Source organism: Tamandua tetradactyla, chromosome 14 (genome assembly GCF_023851605.1).
Source record: "Tamandua tetradactyla isolate mTamTet1 chromosome 14, mTamTet1.pri, whole genome shotgun sequence".
Classification (NCBI taxonomy): Eukaryota; Metazoa; Chordata; class Mammalia; order Pilosa; family Myrmecophagidae; genus Tamandua; species Tamandua tetradactyla.
The window spans coordinates 88,533,174-88,549,864 of record NC_135340.1 but is presented as its reverse complement, the minus strand read 5'-3'; the positions used below and the strand labels follow the sequence as shown (position 1 = coordinate 88,549,864).

Sequence of the window (16,691 nt, the reverse complement as noted above, 5' to 3'; positions counted from 1 at the left end):
TTCCTTTCCTGCTCTGGAGGCCCCTCCCCTTCTGGCCCCTCTCCCCTCCATGTCTGGGAGCAGCTCTCTCTGGCCACCGGAGAGGTCCCTTCCCAGGTCCCCTTCATCCAGGCGGGGAAAATATTTTGCCTGTTGACAAAGAAAAGCTGCCTCTTCCTAGGCAGAGGCAGTGGGCCTTGGGGACAGCCCCAAGGGTGCAGTCACGTCTGCACAGAGCCGCCCATCTGGGCTCTGACTTTGTGCTTTGTCCTGGGGTCTTCCCTGCACCGGAAGGCACCCACCCAGGGCTCTTGAGAGCCCACGTAGTCCCCACTCGTTCATGCATGCACTCACCCTTCTACTCGTTCACTCACTCCCCACTCATTCAATGAACACTTACACGCTCACTCACTACTCCATTTATTCACTACACACTCACTCATGCACCCATTCACCCTTCCACGCATTCACTCACTCACTTGTACATGCCTCTACTCATTCATTCATTCACTCCCCACTTATTCATTCTCTCACTCCCCACTCATTCATTCAACCCAATTCACTCATTCACTCTCCATTCATTTGCTACTCACTCACTCCCCACTCATTCATTCAGTCCTTACTCATTCACCTGCACTCATTCATTCATTCCTTATTCATTCACTTCTTACTCATTCATTCACTCTGCCACTTGTTGCTTTCTGTTGAAACAGAGCTCGAAGGATATTAAGGAATGATGAGAAGGAGAGAGAAAAAGGAAGAAAAGAAAGACAGACACAAATGGGTTCAGGGGGTCTGAAGTTTAACTCTACATCAGACATCAGACAACTTTATTCTCAACCAGATCCTAGTTATATACCATAGGATGTCAATAGATATGCAGGCATTTCCTGAGGGAGCAAAGTTCTTATCTTACAGTGTTCTTCATGTTTAACATAACCATTTGGGGTAAATATTCTCTTCCTCTCAGACTGCTCTGCATAACAATCTCCACAGTTTACTGCTGCCATCCTGAGGCCAGCTGCTTGCAACAAATTCTGTAGGTCTTGCTTTAAACCTTTGGCTCCTACAGCCACTCACTCATTCATTCACTCCCCACTCACTCATTTACTCTCCATTCATTCATTCACTCCCCATTCATTTTCGATTCATTCACTCACTCTCCACTCATTTACTCATTCATTTGCACTCATTCATCCACTCGTTCCTCACTCATTCATTTACTCACTCACTATCCACTCACTCATTTACCACCCCCTTTACACATTTGCTCAGTCATTCTTCACTCATTCATTCACTCATTCACTCACTTATCATTAACTCACCTGCTCATTCACCCACTTGTTCATTCACTCACTCATATGGAATTATTCACAGGCCTGAGTTCTCCCATGTGCCCGGCCTGGCCCTTGGCACTGGGCAAATGCCCTCCAAGCCCCTGGGGGACTCTATGTAGACGGGTCTCTCTGGGCAGGGGCTGCTTCCTCTGGTATTGGGAGGTGTAGGGTGGGGTGGCCCCAGGGGCCCCCAGCCTAGCATTGGGCACCAGGGCACGTTTCCTGGAGGAGCTGTGCTGTGAGGACAAGGAGGATTAGGTTTTATAGGCAGAATTCCTGCCTTCCTGAGTCTTCCCTGGAGACGGTCCCACTCCCTGCCTCGCCCTCCCCTCCCAGCCTCTGCCCCCATCGCGGCCCCCACCTCTGTGCCCCAAGGCCTGTGCGAGCTGACACGCCTGCTCGGTGGGTGTGGCGTGGGTGGCGTGTGCCGTCAGGGTTTGTCCCGGTCTCACGGCCCGAGCGTCATCCCAGCAGAAGGCGCCTGTCCGAGCACCATGTGGTGACGCGCCCGAGGCAGGCCCCGCGGCAGGTCCGTGGACGGGTGACCTGGAGGCCGTGGCGGCTGGAGCTCAGCCTCGGGGGCGGACACTGGGTGGGGAGGGGGGGACGCACCCGCGTCAGGTCAGACCCTGGGCGGAGATGCCTTGCCAAGAAAGTTCCAGACTTTGGCACTGGTAGGGACCTCAAAGGGCACCGGGTCCGGCCTCCATTCTGGCGGCTGAGGCTGGGCGTGTCAGGGGCAGGCGCCTCCCCCAGCCGAGGGCCCTGCCGAGGCCTGCCTGCCTGTGGCCGCCCCCCCTGCCCTCACACCCCCACACCCCCCTCAGTCCTGGCCAGCCCCGGTCTCAGCGTCCCAGAGACTTGAGGTGGGGTTCAGGATGCCCCTGCCCGCCACAGCTTTGGGCCGCAGAGCTGGCCCGGTACCTGCTGCTTCCAGGGCTGAGTGGGGTCCAGGGGAGGTATGTGGGGGCCGGGCCCTGCAGTCCCTGTGTGCCGTGCCTTCCCGGAACCCGGCGTCCCCATGCACAGGTGAGGACACGACACTTCCTTGCCCTTGGAAGGGTCCCTGGCCAGGTGAGCTGTGGGTGCTTTCCCACCCCTGACGCCCTCCCCAGTGGGCCGTGGCCCCAGGGGCTGAGCCTGGCAGGCATGTGGGGGTGCAGGGGCATGTAGGGGTGCAGGGGCGTGTGGGGGCGCAGGGGTGTGTGGGGCTGCTGTGGTATGAGTCAAGGTGGTTGGAGAACAGGGCAGGAGGCCATGGCAAGGACGGCCCTCCAGGAGTTAGGGTGCTTGAACACGTCCCGGCCGTGGCCAGCCTGCAGCCTCCCAGCACCCCTTGCCCCCCAGCACCTGCCGCACCCGCCCGTCCCACACTTCTCAGGGTTGCTTTGGGTGACAGCGGCTGCCTCTGCTCTGCTGTTGCAGATGGGGAGGTGGGGGGGTTCACGGTACTGCTCTGCTCCCTGTGAGTCTGGGGGCCTCTGAGACTCCAACCCTGCATCCTAGGGTGCTGCCTGCTGTCTGGGCGTGGCCCAGTGTCTGAGGCTGGTGGCCCTGTGCCCACAGCCACCTGGGACATCCCCGCCCCCTGGCTCCCTGCCCGCAGGCCGCCCCTGCCCCCCATGGGCCCCTGGAGATTGCTTTCGTCCTCCGTGGTGATGCCTCGGGAGGAAAGCTGTCCCTGGGGTCTCTTAAAGACAACTCCTGTGAAACGCAAGGGTAGTTGGGGAAGCCACTGCAGGAGCCCCTCCCCGCAGGCTCAGGCCCCCCACTTCCCTCTGAGGATGGCGAGACTGACTTGAGGCATCTGAAGTCTGGGAGCAGCGGAGATGGGACAGGGGCGGCTGGGTGCACATGGGTGGGGGAGGGAAGAGAGGGTTCCTGCTGCTGCATTGCTGGGGGCGGGTTTCAGGGCAGAGGCCACAGGTGAAGGGAGCTGTACTGGAAGTGTGAGTGTGAGTGTGTGTGAGAGGTAAGCGTGGTGGTGAGTGTGTGTGTATGTGTCGGGTCCCAGTGGTCTCTGACCTGCGTGCCCTCAGGCCCTGTGGGGTCTCCGCTGGGTTGGGGCTGGGTGGGTCGAGCGCCTGCACTCCCATGGCCCAGCTGGGGGTATGCGGTTGGCTGAGGGGGGCCGGCATGGGGGGCGGCGCCCAGGGTGGGGGGAGTGGGGAATCTGGGAGGGGCAGGCTTCCAGGGAGTGGGTTTCTGGCCAGGGAGCTGGGGCAAAGGAAGGCCCAGGAACTGTCAGCGTTTATTGAGCTCCTCCTGTATGCAGGGCACCGTGTGGGTCGCTGGGGACCGTCCACTTGAGGGAGGGGGCCTGAGAGGCAGAGACCAGGGCTGCCAGAGGCTGCCATGCCGCCTGGCTCGAGCCACCCTCTGGGCGCTGCCCCACTGCCCCGGTGGGGGGTGGAGACAATGAGGGGGGCAAAAGGGAGTGTGAGGCCCGGCTCTGCCTGGACCTGCCGTTGCGGGCCTGGCCCAGGTGCTCACGTGGGTGTCTGCCCCAGCTTCTACCTGCCTCCCCCCACTGCTAGGGCCGCCCCTGGCTTCTGCCTCCCTCCCCAGCCCCCAGGACCGGCTCTGGGTTCTGCCCGCCTGTCCATTTCCCATCCCCGCCCCCCAGGGCCACCCCTGGCTTCCGCCTGCCTCTCCCCACCCAGGGCCGCCCAGAAGTTCAGCCTGGCTTCCAAGCGCAAGAAGGGGCCCGCACCGCCGGCCCCTGCTGCCCGCGGCCCCTCAGCCTACCCCACCGACTTCAGCGGCGCCCTGCACCTGTGGCCACCCCCGGCGCCCCCCTGCCTGCTCAGGGCGGCCTCCAAGGCCAAGGACATCCCCTGCGGTGCTGGAAAGGTATGCCCAGCCCCCGTTGGGGTGACCCTGTGGGGGAGGAGAGGGTGATTAGAGACTTGGGTCCCACTTCCTACTCCCACCTTGGACCAGGGTGACCAGCCGTGGTGGAAATGGGGAGACTGAGGCCCAGGCAGTGAGCTGCCCGTGCCCATGGGGGCAGCCAGCCTGGGAGGGCCATTCCGGGAAGAGGGGCAGGAAGCTCAGGGGCCAGGGCAGGCCGTGGTGTGGGGCGGGCAGTGAAGTCTGATTTCCTGGGACTCGGGGCCTGGCCAGAGGGCCCTGCCTGGCCTCGCCTGGGGTACTGTCCTTGGCTGGAACCCCTGGCTCTCTGGGGATCATGCTGCCCGGGCGGCTTCTGGGAAAAGTGGAAATGTACTCTCAACCGCCTCTTCGGACCAGCTGGAAACTCGGGGCCCAGAGAGGGCAGGGCCTTACCTGGTCTCAGCTCCTGGCCCGGCACTGCAGGAGGTGCTGCCCGCCCCTGGGCCTGCCGGTTCCATCCCTTTCCAGAAGGTTCACCCACTCTTCCTTGTGCATGCCAGCTTTCCCATCATGGCCTGGGAAGCCCTGCACCACTAGGTGGGGCCTCCTTGGGGCTCTGCACCCCCTAGAAGGCTCCAGGACTCAGGGTCTGGGGCCAGATGCTCTGCGGGAACCTGACCTACACGTTCCAGGGGCCAATGCACGTCCAGACCCCACTCACTGGCCGGGGATGAGCTGAGGCCCACCCTGGGCAGACGCAGCGGGCACCCCTGGGAGCTTTGGGCCCCCCGTGTCAGCCACCCCTCAGGGTTATTACTGAGCCTCAGGGGGCCTCTGGGGCCTAAAGCAGAGCATCTGCTACGACCCCTCCTGCCCAGGCTCCGTCCCAGACCCCAGCTCTCTAGGCTGTGCATTCGGGGGCTGCACGGGGCCCCATGTGGGGCCTCTGGGGTATCAGGGCTGGGGCTACTGCTGGGCGGGGGACAGTGGGCGTGGCAGGCTGAGGCTCTGGAGCTGCAAGCATGCACCAGTGGTCACACTGAGGAGAGCTCCGTGGTCTCCGGGGATATCTTTCTTGGAGTGTGTCATGACCCCAGGAGCATGTTGTGACCCTGAGAGTGTGTCGTGACCTTAGAAGTGCGCCACGACCCCAGGAGCATGTCGTGACCCTGGGAATGTGTCGTGACCTTCAAGAGCATATCCTGACCCTGGGACTGTCATGACCCTAGGTCAGGGGCTGGCCTGCCCCGTCCTCCAGGGAGGTTCCCTGTGCCTGGGGGTGGCAGTAGCCCTTGCAGTGGATGAGGGGGCAGGTTGGGCCAAGGTCAGGCGGCCCCCAGCCCCTCCATGCCCACCTGGCTCCTGCATCCAGGTGCCCCCTGTTGCCACAACTAAGGAGACCTGGTGGGAATAGGTGGTGTGGCTGGGGTCTGTGGTGAGGGGTGGCGTGCCCGGGGTCTATGAGGGGTTGTGACTGAGATCTGGTGAGGGGGATGTGGCTCCCGCTCCTGGCTGTGACTTGTCCTAAGGAGCCCACCTGGGAAACCTGGAACCTATCTGAGACCCACCTGGAACCAACCTGAGACACACTTGGAATTCACCTGAGATCTACCTGAGACCCACCTGTAATTCACGTAAGACCCATCTGAGACCTATCTGGAACCTGTCTGAGACCCACCTGGAATCTACCTGGGTACCCCCCCCAAACATATCTGAGACCTGAGATCCACCTGGGACCCACCTGGAACCTGTCTGAGACCTACCTGGAATACATCTGAGACCCACCTGGGATCCATCTGGAACCTAAGACTCAACTGGAACCCACCTGGAATCCATCTGAGACCCATATGGGATCCATCCGAGACCTACCTGGGACCCAGCTGGAACTCAATTTGAGACCTACCTGGAACCTATCTGAGACCCACCTGGGACCCTCCTGGGCTTCTCACCTGCATGGGGAAGGGGTCAGGAATAGCATTGTCTCTGGACTGACCTGGCGGCCTTGGTCACTGGGCATCCACCTCACCCTGGAGACCAGCCCACCCACCCCCCAGTTTCTGGATCACCCAGCACTTCCCCAGAGGCTCTGGTTCATGGCTGTTCTCACTACCTTCCCTCCAGGAGCTCTCCCAGGACCCCAGTGACACCCCCAGGGACTGCTGGAAGCCGACGTGATTCCCCCAGGACCCTCCAGGACCCTCCCAGGATGCGACGGTGGCCTTCCCCAGCTGCCACTGATCAGAAATGTCTACAGAATAGCCTTCAGCCTTGTCACAGAACAGAAGTTGGGTCAGGTCCCCTTCCCGACACGAGTGCTGAGATAACCTGTCAGGTGTGAGGGTAGAGACGACCCTTCCCACCAGCACACGTCTGTCCAGTGTGGCTCTAATATTGATTGTCATGGGCGAGACTCGCGGAGCTTGTGGCCTGCAGAGACCCTCGCTGCCCGCAGCTGGCGGGTCCTGGTGCAGCAGTCACGGCAGATGTGGCCAGGAGGTTGGGGGGACATGGCCTCCCACCGGCTCCAGTCCACTGGACTGCCTTTGGGATGCGGGGTGCCTGTTGCCAGTGGAGGGGGCGGCACGTCATCCGCAACAGGCACCTCTCTTATCAAAAGCGAAATCACAGCCCCGCCAGGGATTCTCTCCAATTTGCAGAACCCATTTGGCTCCTGAAGTGAAGAGTTGATGCTGTAAAAAAACTGCCGAAAATTACCAGGTAGCGTGCATGTCCGTCTGCTCAGTGGCAGCTCTGGGAGATGAAATAGTTTTGTTCATGGCATCGGGGAATAAGAAATCGATTCATGCCTGATGGAGTCGGCGTTGTGAGGTGTGTGCCGGGAAAGGCTCCCGCTCGCTGAGGACGGGCTCCTGCTGTCTTGAGCCGGTTTGCGCTTCAGCCTGCCGTGCCCACGGGGAGCCCCCTGCGCCTCGGGCAAGTGCCCCAGCCGGGCCCTGGTGGCCACTGCGTGTCTGCCATTTACCCAAAACCCCTGGGAGGTAGGGGCTCTGGGATGAGTCTTGGGTAATTTGATTTACGCCATACTTGAGAAATCAGAGACTTCACCGGATCGTGGCTGGAGGTCTTCCCGGCAGAAGATGGGAAAGGGGTCCTGGGCTCTGAGGAGCTGTATCCCCGGGGGGCTCAGCTGGCAAAAAGCCCCTGCTCGGAGCCTCCCCCGTACAGAGGTGCCTTACTGGGGGACCCGTTCTCAGCTGGGTAGGGACCGTCTGGGGTGTAGCTGCTCTGGGCTCTGCCTCTGTCCTGCCTCCCTGCTGAGCCTCCTGTGCCCTCGGCCGCCTGAGCTGCAGGGGACACGGGGGCCTCCAAGCCCACACAGGGTGGCATGTTTTGGGTTCGTTTTGTGCTTTGGAGACCCATGAGGAGGTTGATTCTGTGACAAGCAGAGGCTGTGCATTATTAGCCCACCCATTCCCCTGGACCTGCCCTCACCCGCAGCCCTCTGTCCCCACGTCTGCCCTGACCGCAGCCTCCCTGTCTCCCCAGCCAGCCACGCTGGCTGTGGGCCCAGAGCTGGCATCTCCTGGAGTAACTCATTGTTCCTCCCGGACCTGTTGGCTGTTCTCGTAGGGCTCTTCCAGCTTTCTGTGGACCCCAGATTCCGCCAGTGGGGCTGCCTGAGCTGGCTCTGGGGACAGGAACACCCGTCTGTCCTAACCCAGGCCTCGCCCCGTGTGCTTTTTTTCCTGCACTCACTCCACAAGGGCAGGCCTGTCCCCCGGGGTAGGCAGGGTGGGGGGCGGCTCCCTGGAGGAGGCAAGGCTGGATGGGAGGGGCCTGTGGGGGGCAGAGCTGGGAGCAAGTGGCTCTGGGGGACAAGCATCCCCTGGCCTTGCCTAGTCCTAGTCCAACTAGGCCTAGTCCCTAGTTCCTGGGGGTGGCACTTAACAGTTTGCTCACTGGCCAAAAGGGGAGGTTGGGATGTCTGGGGCAGACTGGATCCAAAGGAAGCCTCTTTCCCTTGTGTTAGCGTAAGGGGTGTGGGGGGACCCATGGTCCTAGAGGGCCTGAGTTCCTGGGGGACCTGTGGTCCTGGGGGGGCACTGACCGGGAGCAAGGAGACCCAGGCGCCGCCCGCCCCCTGCCCCCCGCCCCGGCTGTGTTCAGGCTGTGTGTCTCTGGGAAGAGCAGCAATCTCTCTGAGTGCCTGCCCACCTCATGGAGCCGGAGCCCTCTTGGCAGGTGTGCTGCCCAGGAAAGTGGGCCATGGTGGAATGCAGGGGGCCGAGTCTGTCCTCAAGGGCTCCGTGTCTTGCGGTCCAGATGCCCGCAGTGTCTGGCTGTTGGGTGGCGCGGGGAGTGGGTGGAGGCACCGTATGGCTCTCGGGCTCGGGTGTGGAGGGTCCCCGGCCATGGCAGCCCCTGCCCTGCCTGTAGCTGACCTTCTGGGCCACGCTTCAGGCTGCTGCTGTCCCCACTTGCCTGTGACCGCCCTGCCCTCTGGGCTGTCCCCACCCCCAGGTCCGAGTCATGCTGCGGGTCTGGCCCGCACAGGGGCCCCCGCGCCCGGCTGAGGCCACGTCCTTCCTGAAAGTGGAGCCACACAAGAAGCAGGTGACGCTCTACGACACAGGCCCCCGGCGAGCCGCCACCACCCCCGTGCCCAGGATGTTTGCCTTTGACGCCGTCTTCCCCCAGGATGCGGAGCAGGTGCCGCCTGCCTGGGCTCGGGACCTGGTTGCTGCCCGTTCCCGGGGGCCAGGAGGGAGAGGGCGTGTCCCCCCCAGCACGGCCCTGGGCGTTTCCACCTGCTCCTGGCCTGGGCTCCCCGAGCTGCACCCGCCTCTGCGAGTTGGGGTTCGGGACGTGGGTGGGTGTGCCCGTTGGCAGTGCAGCTCTGCGTGTGGAGTGTGTGTGCATTCTGGGTCCCATCTGTGTGTCCTGTGTACAGCACGTGCATCTGTCCTCCGTGTCTGGCATGCCCCCTCTGCGTGTCCAGCTGATGCTTTCCGTGGGCTCTCTGCTTTCCGTGTCTGTGCATGTGAGCTGTGTTTTGGGCCCCCTGTGAGCCCACCACCTGTGAATGGGAGGGACAGAGAGATGGGTGTGTGGACGTGGCCCTGGCCCCTGCCTGATTCCCTGGCCTTCCCAGGCTGAAGTCTGCGCAGGGACAGTGACCGATGTGCTGCAGGCTGTGGTCAGTGGGGCTGACGGCTGCATCTTCTCCTTCGGCCACACCAGCCTCGGTAAGCCCACTGCCGTCCATGGGAGCTGCGTGAACTCCTCCCCCCCTTCCACCGTCTCTGTCCCGCAGTTGCCAGGCCTGTGTCCACGTGAGGCTCGGGGGCATGGGGCCTGGGCCAGGAGTGCGGGAGCCGGCGGGAGGTGCAGGGCGGGCACGGGGCTCTAACTGGCCACATCCCCAGGCAAGTCGCACACCATGATCGGGGAGGACAGCTCACCCCGGGGCCTGGGTGTCGTGCCCTGCGCCATCTCTTGGCTCTTCAAGCTCATCAGCGGGCAGCGGGAGCGCACGGGCACCCGCTTCTCGGTCCGGGTGTCGGCCGTGGAGGTGTGTGGCCGCGAACAGGGCCTGCGGGATCTGCTGGCTGAGGTGGCCTCCGGCAGCCTCCAGGACACCCAGTCCCCAGGCCTGTGCCTGCAGGAGGACCCTGTCTGCGGGACGCAGGTAGGCTAGCAGCCTACTGGGGCCTCAGGAGGCGCCTGCCCTGGCCATGTGCTTGCTCTCGGCGGGTGGGGGGCGCGGTTGCACCTGCCCTGCTGAGCGTCCTCGCCTCTACTCGCCTGCAGCTCCAGAACCAGAGTGAGCTGCGGGCACCCACGGCCGAGAAGGCAGCCTTCTACCTGGACGCGGCCCTGGCCGCCCGCAGCTCCAGCCAGCCCGGCTGCGGGGCAGACTCCCGGCACAGCTCCCACCTGCTCTTCACACTGCACGTCTACCAGTATCGCATGGAGAAGTGCGGCCAGGGTGGAAGTATGTGTGGGGGCACGTGGGTGTGTTAGCATGGTTGTGCATGGGGCTGCATGTAGATGTGCGTGTGGGCATGCACAGGGGTATGTGTGGGTGTGCATGTAGGTGAGCATATGGGTGTGCACCTGGGTGTGTTTGCAGTGGGCATATGTGGGTATGCATGTGGGCATGTGGGTGTGCACATGGGCGTGCACAGGGATGTATGTGTTCCCTGCACAATGGCTTGCCTGTGACAGCATATGGGTGTGTGCAGCTGTGTGCATGGGGGCCGAGCCCTCTGTTCCTCTGCAGCCCCTCTGTACCCCAGCCTTGGTGAGGCTGGCCCCGAGGTGGCTGTGCTGGCCTGCCTGTCCTTTGGGGGTACCCCAAGGACCCCTCCCTGGCCCAGAGGGGACCTGGGGGCAGGGCCAGGGATTCAGGGCCATGCCACCCACCGTCTGCCTTGGTTTCAGTGTCTGGAGGCCGTAGCCGCCTGCATCTCATCGACCTGGGGAGCTGCGGGGCACCAGGCAGGGCCGGGGAGGCCCCTGGGGGGCCCCTGTGTCTGTCCCTGCCAGCCCTGGGCAGCATCCTCTTGGCCCTGGTCAGTGGATCCAAACACGTGCCCTACAGGTGAGGGGCAGGTGCCTGCGGGGTGGGGTCCAGGCACATGCTTGAACAGCCTGCAGCCCCCCGACCACCCCTCCCGGCCTCTGAGTGTCCCCTGCCCCTAGGGACCACAGGCTGACCATCCTGCTGCGGGAGGCGCTGGCCACCCCCAGCTGCCGCGCCACCATGATCGCTCACATCTCGGACGCCCCTGCTCACCATGCTGAGACGCTGGGCACCATGCAGCTGGCAGCACGTCTCCAGCGCTTGCGCAGAAAGAGAATCAAGGTGGGTGGCTCTCCTGACCCCCGCCTGAAGTCTCTGTGGGCCTGGAGGTGCCCACAAGGCCGGGGTGGGCTTCTCAGGCCTGGTCTGATGACGGAGGGGCGCGGGTGGGCGCAGCTGGGGGCGAGGATGTCAGGGTCACTGACCCAGGTGGCTCTGTCCCTCCAGTACGCATCCAGCTCTTCGGGCGGCGAGAGCTCATGCGAGGAGGGCCGTGCCCGCCGGCCCCCGCCCCTGCGGCCCCTCTCCCCGCGTCTGCGGGGCGACCCCGACCGCTCATCCAGCAGCGAGCAGTCGTGTGACACGGTCATCTACGTGGGCCCCGGCGGGGCGGTGCTGTCGGACCGTGACCTCACTGACAACGAGGGCCCCCCTGACTTTGTGCCCATCGTGCCAGCCTTGAGTCGCCGGCGGCCCTCTCAGGGGCCCTGCGGCACCGACCGCGACCACTTCCGCTGTAGCACCTTCGCTGAGCTGCAGGAGCGGCTGGAGTGCATGGACGGTGACGAGGGCAGCCCCGGCTGTGGCAGCAGGAAGCCCAATGCCACTCCTGGCCCAGATGCCAGCTGCGCGGGAGTGGAGCCCAAGACGGTGGGCACCCAGGGTGGACCAAGAGAAGCTGGTGCTTCTGGGCCTGAGCCGCCCGCGCCAGATAAGGCCGCTGGGGCCGAGGGCCGGAGACCACTGCCCAGCCCGGCCCCTCCTCCTCCCCGGCAGCCTGAAGCACCCGGGCCAGTGGGCCCCAAAAGTGGGGTGCGCAGCACCCCCATGGGCATGAACGGTCAGGTGGGCTGGACCCCACCACTCCCTGATGCTGCCCACTCCCACCCTGTGGCCCGTGGCCGCTGTCTGGAGCGCAGCCTGCTGACTGCCACAGTCACCCTGCAGCAACCCGTGGAGCTCAATGGCGAGGACGAGTTGGTGTTCACAGTGGTGGAGGAGCTGGCCCTGGGCAGCCTCCCCGGCACCGGGCGGCCCTCCAGCCTGGCCAGCTTTGGCAGCGACTGCTCGCTACAGGCCTTGGCCTCAGGCTCCAGGCCAGTCAGCATCATCAGCAGCATCAATGACGAGTTCGATGCTTACACGGCACAAGCCCCTGCGGGAAGCCCCGAAACTTGCTGCCCTGACTTGCCCGCCGTGGCTGAGCCCCCAGGACCTACTGCCCTGGAGGGCGGCAGCTTTGGCTTCTCCGAGCTACCCCGAGTGGGCAGTCCCTGCCTGGCCCAAGATCTGTGCTCCTTGGGATCGGCTCCAGCGGCGCCTGCCCGCCTTGGCAGAGAGCCCAAGGCTAAGTCCCCGCGGGGGGCCACGGTCGCCCAGACCATCCACTCCAGCCTGCCCCGCAAGTCGAGGACTGCTTTGGCCGGCGGTCGCATGGGCTGCCCGCCCCGTGGTCTGTGCTCCCCCGGCCCCGAAGGCCTCTTCGAGGACCCTTGGACCCTCCGCACAGATGTCGGGGCTGGGCTCCGGGCTGCCTCGCCTGGCGGTGTCCCCATTCCCCCCTCGGGCTGGCCCTGGCTGCCCACAGCCCATGAGGCACTGGCCTGTGTCCCGAGGGTGGTAGACGGCTGTGAGGGTGCAGCCAGGGCTGCCCGGCAGCCAGAAGCTGCAGCCCCGATCCCCCTGCTTCGGAGAGGTGCCACCACGTTGGGTGTCAGCTCAGCCACTGTGCCCTGCCCAGATGCCCCCACACCTGCAGGCAGCCTGAAGGGCCTTGTTTCCCCCGGCAGCAGGAGGAGCCCCGCTTCCAGGGGAGGCCTCCTCCTGAGGCCCGGCGGGGTGGCTCCCCCTGCCCCACCTGTTCGCAAGTCCAGCCTCGAACCCAAGGGCAACCCCAGCCTGGCCCCAAGCCCAGCTGTGGGTTTGAGCCGCGCTGGGGTGGCTGCTGCCCTCCGAGGGGATGACGAGGCCAGGCCTAGTAGCCAGGCTGTCCCCAGGGCCACGGCCAGCTGCAAAGGCCGGGCTGGCAGGGCAGAGGTGGCCCCCCGGCCGGCCGGACATGCCTCGCTGGAGCGGAATGAGGGTGTGGTGCACACTGGCGGCAGGGTCCGGGAGGCCGTGGGGCGGCCAGGGCGCGCGGTGCCCAGACTGGGGGTGCCCCCCACCAGCCCCACGCCGGTGCCCACACCTGCCTCCCGGAGCAGCCCTGCCAAGGCCACGGGGATTCCCAAGCCACCGGCCGCCGGGAGCAAGGGCCGCAGCCTGGGGGCAGGCGGGGCACGGGCCCTGAGCGCCTCGGTGAAGTCACTGGCGCCCCAGGCGGCGGTGGGCAGGACCCCCGGCGGCCCCGCGCCTGGCCCCAGGGCGACTCCACGGACGGCGCCTGGCGTGGGCGCTAAAGCTGGCCGCGGCACCGTCATGGGCACCAAGCAGGCACTCCGGGCTGCCCACTGCCGCGTGCACGAGCTGGCGGCCAGCGGTGTCCCTGGCAGGGGCCCGGGCAGCAGTGCGGCGGCGGGGGGTCCGGCGCTGCCTTCGCCCTACAGCACGGTGACGGCGCCGCGGCGGCCCCAGCGCCGCAGTAGCGGCCACGGCAGCGACACTAGCAGTGTGCTGAGCGGGGAGCTGCCGCCCGCCATGGGCCGCACGGCGCTCTTCTATCACAGTGGCGGCAGCAGCGGCTACGAGAGCATGATCCGCGACAGCGAGGCCACCGGAAGCGCCTCGTCCGCCCCTGACTCCACCAGCGACAGCGGTGCCGCATCCCCCGGCGCCCGCGCCCGCAGCCTCAGGGGCCCCAAGAGGAGGGCCACAGGTGTGTACCCCCCTCAACAGTGTGCAGATGCCCACAGGTCACCAGGACATTTCCACTCAAGCAGTTTACAATTTGAGGTCTGTGAGGCCCAGGGCACATGCTGACGAACTTCCACAGTGTGCAGACACGTGTGGGTGTTCGGGGCGCAGGTGTCCACTGTCCTGCTGATTTATACCTGTGACCTGCCTGGATCCCTCCGAGGGGGTTTGAGACCCCTGTGACCCCAGAGGCTGGTCATTCCTGGGGGGACCTGTGGGGGTGGCCAAGGAGGGGTATGGCCAGGCTGGGAGAGGAATTACCTCTGGGGTGCTCCCTAGTGAGCCCCGTTTAGGGGACCCTGGGTGGGGTGGGTCATTTCCCATCCTCTGTGACTGAGGGTATTGGCCCTCAGAGAGGCAGGATCGGGTGTCCTAGCCTTGTGGGCAGGGGTTGGGTGGGGCCAGGGGCCACTTAGGTCTGGAATCATCTGAAAGTGGGGTGGGGTCTGCCAAGGAAGGGCCTGCGGATGTGCAGGGTGGGGATGCTTGGGGATCCCGGGTGGCCAGGAGAGAGAGCTGGCCATGGCTGCTGCCAGGGGCAGGGCCCAGTGGGGGAATCATCCTGCACTCCTGGGGCTGGGACTGTCCAGAGCAGGCTGAGCATCAGGTGGAGGTTTCTGGACTGGCTCCTGTGGGTCCCTCCACCCCTGCTGTGCCCCTGCCCACCATCGCCCTCCCTTCCAGGCCTCCAGCGGCGGCGGCTGATCCCGGCGCCCCTGCCCGACGTGGCTGCCCTGGGCCGCAAGCCCGTAGTTCCTGCACAGTGGGTGGACCTGCCGCCCCTGGCCGGCCCGCGGAAGGAGCCCTTTGAGATCAAGGTGTACGAGATTGACGACGTGGCACGTCTGCAGCGGCACCGCCCGCCCCCGCCGGACTCCCCCGCCGAGGTCAGGGCCGGTGGGTGGGCCCCGCGGGGCAGCGGGTGGACCCCCATCGGCCCCCACCTGGGCCGCTGACCACATCCTCTCGCTTTGCTCCACAGCCCGGGCAGGACGCGGAGAAGGTAGGCGTGGCCACGCCCATGGCGGTACGCGGCTGTCCCCGGTGGGTGGCCCGGGGGGTCCTGAGGCCTGGCGCTCACCGGGGCGGAGGGCCGCTCCCCTGCCTGCCCTGGGCGTCCGTGCCAAAGGTGCACCGCCGAGGCTGGGAGCGGCGACCCCAGCCCAGTGCCAGAGCCCTGAGCCTGCCTCTGCCTTCCCAGGGCGCAGGGTGCGTGGGGGCCAGGCTGCGGCTGGGGGATCGCAGGCAGCAGCGGCTGCGGGAGGTGCGGGCCCAGCACCAGCGGCTCTGCGAGGAGCTGGCCGCCACCCAGGGCCGCCTGATGCTGCAGCCAGGCCGCTGGCGGGGACAGTGTGAGTGGGGGTTCCGGGAACGGGGGCCCAGGCTCAAGGGTCCCAGGGTTGGGTGAAGGGTTTCTTGGGTGGGGGCGCCTGGGGGCGGGGCAGGGGTGGGGCGGGGTCCAGGACAGTGTGGGGTGGGGGCGCAGGGGGCCCCAGGGAAGCACCCTGGACCCTGCCCAACCTGCGTGTCCCGTGCACAGTCGAGGTGGACCCTGCGCTGGAACCAGGGTCGGCCGAGCACCTGGCGGCTCTGGAGCGTGTCACAGCCGCTCTGGAGCAGTGCGTGAACCTGTGCAAGGCGCACGTCATGATGGTCACGTGCTTCGACATCAGCGCCGCAGCCCCTGCCGCTTCCCCGGGGCCGCAGGAGGTGGACGTCTGAGGCCAGTCCCGGAGCAGAGCCGCAGGGCGTGGGGGCTGGGGGCGAGGACGCGGGAGCCTGGGGGAGACGCAGGACGCCCACCCGCCCGCGGTACAAGTGCCTTGTGTGGCCTCTGCCCCCTCCTCTGTGTCGGGGCTCCAGCCTCTGTGGGTGGGTACCCAGGGCCAGTTAGACTACACAGACGAGCTGGGGAGCTCAGTTTTAGGGCACAGGAACCCTGTTTCCCTGCAGGGTCTCGCTGGCGTGGGTGCCAGCGAGTCCCCTGCCCGAAGCCCTGTCTGTCCTGACGACACTGGGGACACGGGGCAGGGGCCTGGGGCACAGCAGGGGGCCGCCTTCTTTCACGGCAGGAATTCTTACCAAATCCACATGCAAAAAATACAAAACAGACCCACAAAGGTGAGGGAGATTTTTGTAAAGTTTCTGTTAGGTTCATATTTTTGTATCCTTTTGCCTATAAATAAGGTATTTGCAGTGGGAATTTGCAGACAAATGATCTATGTTTTTACGGTTTTCTACGGAAGGCGTCTCCCAGGCCCGCCCCAGCGGCAGCACCCAGGCTCTCCGGGGGCCCTGGGCAGGGTGGGCTTCCCTGCCCAGCACAGACCAGGGCTGGGCTGCCCCTTGCCACGGGGTTGTGCTTATTTTCTGACCATTGTGCTTTTTGGGGGCATCCAAAATTGCGCACACATGTACATGACATCTTGCTACTGCTTTTATTTGTGAATAAAAGATACACCAGCTGTTCACGGGTTCCCGAGTTTGCTGCACCTGTAGGGCGGTGGGGGAGATGGGTGGGGTCCGAGGGCTGTGAGCAGCTCAGACATGCCCCCCCGTGGCCTGCTGGGGGTCGGCATTTCCTCTTCTCCAGAGCCTGCCAGCCTCCTCGACTGGGCAGTGGGCCTCACTCTGGGAGTGGGGGCAGCCGGGGAGCTCAGGGCAGGGACGCACAGCCCCGTCTCCCACTGTCCTAACCAAGCCATCCTCTCTCTTTGACCTACCCCTCCCTCTCTGGGGGGCCTGGACAGTGGGCTGGGCTGGGCAGGTATGTGGGCTAGGTCAGTTGAGGTAGGGCTGATAGCGACTCCTGAGAGTCTTGGTGGGTGGGGGTGGGGCGCTGTCCTTCCTCCATGCCCCACCTGCCTCTCAGAGGATGCCTGCAACCGCTCCCAGTCCTCAGCAGGGCTCAGACCCCTGGA

General features: G+C 65.0%; 1 protein-coding gene across 1 annotated transcript in view; it reads left to right on the top strand.

The window, feature by feature from the left end:
* KIF26A (kinesin family member 26A) overlaps positions 1 to 16,239 on the top strand; it is a 36,250-nt gene extending 20,011 nt beyond the window's left edge. The window contains exons 8-19 of the mRNA XM_077126751.1: positions 3,980 to 4,169; positions 8,634 to 8,822; positions 9,265 to 9,358; positions 9,539 to 9,801; positions 9,924 to 10,107; positions 10,557 to 10,716; positions 10,818 to 10,980; positions 11,146 to 13,732; positions 14,455 to 14,657; positions 14,753 to 14,773; positions 14,972 to 15,122; positions 15,311 to 16,239. Of these exons, the coding sequence (XP_076982866.1) occupies positions 3,980 to 4,169; positions 8,634 to 8,822; positions 9,265 to 9,358; positions 9,539 to 9,801; positions 9,924 to 10,107; positions 10,557 to 10,716; positions 10,818 to 10,980; positions 11,146 to 13,732; positions 14,455 to 14,657; positions 14,753 to 14,773; positions 14,972 to 15,122; positions 15,311 to 15,492 (4,387 nt within the window). The 3' untranslated portion in view covers positions 15,493 to 16,239. The remainder of the gene's footprint in view (positions 1 to 3,979; positions 4,170 to 8,633; positions 8,823 to 9,264; positions 9,359 to 9,538; positions 9,802 to 9,923; positions 10,108 to 10,556; positions 10,717 to 10,817; positions 10,981 to 11,145; positions 13,733 to 14,454; positions 14,658 to 14,752; positions 14,774 to 14,971; positions 15,123 to 15,310) is intronic.
* Positions 16,240 to 16,691: the final 452 nt, after the last annotated feature.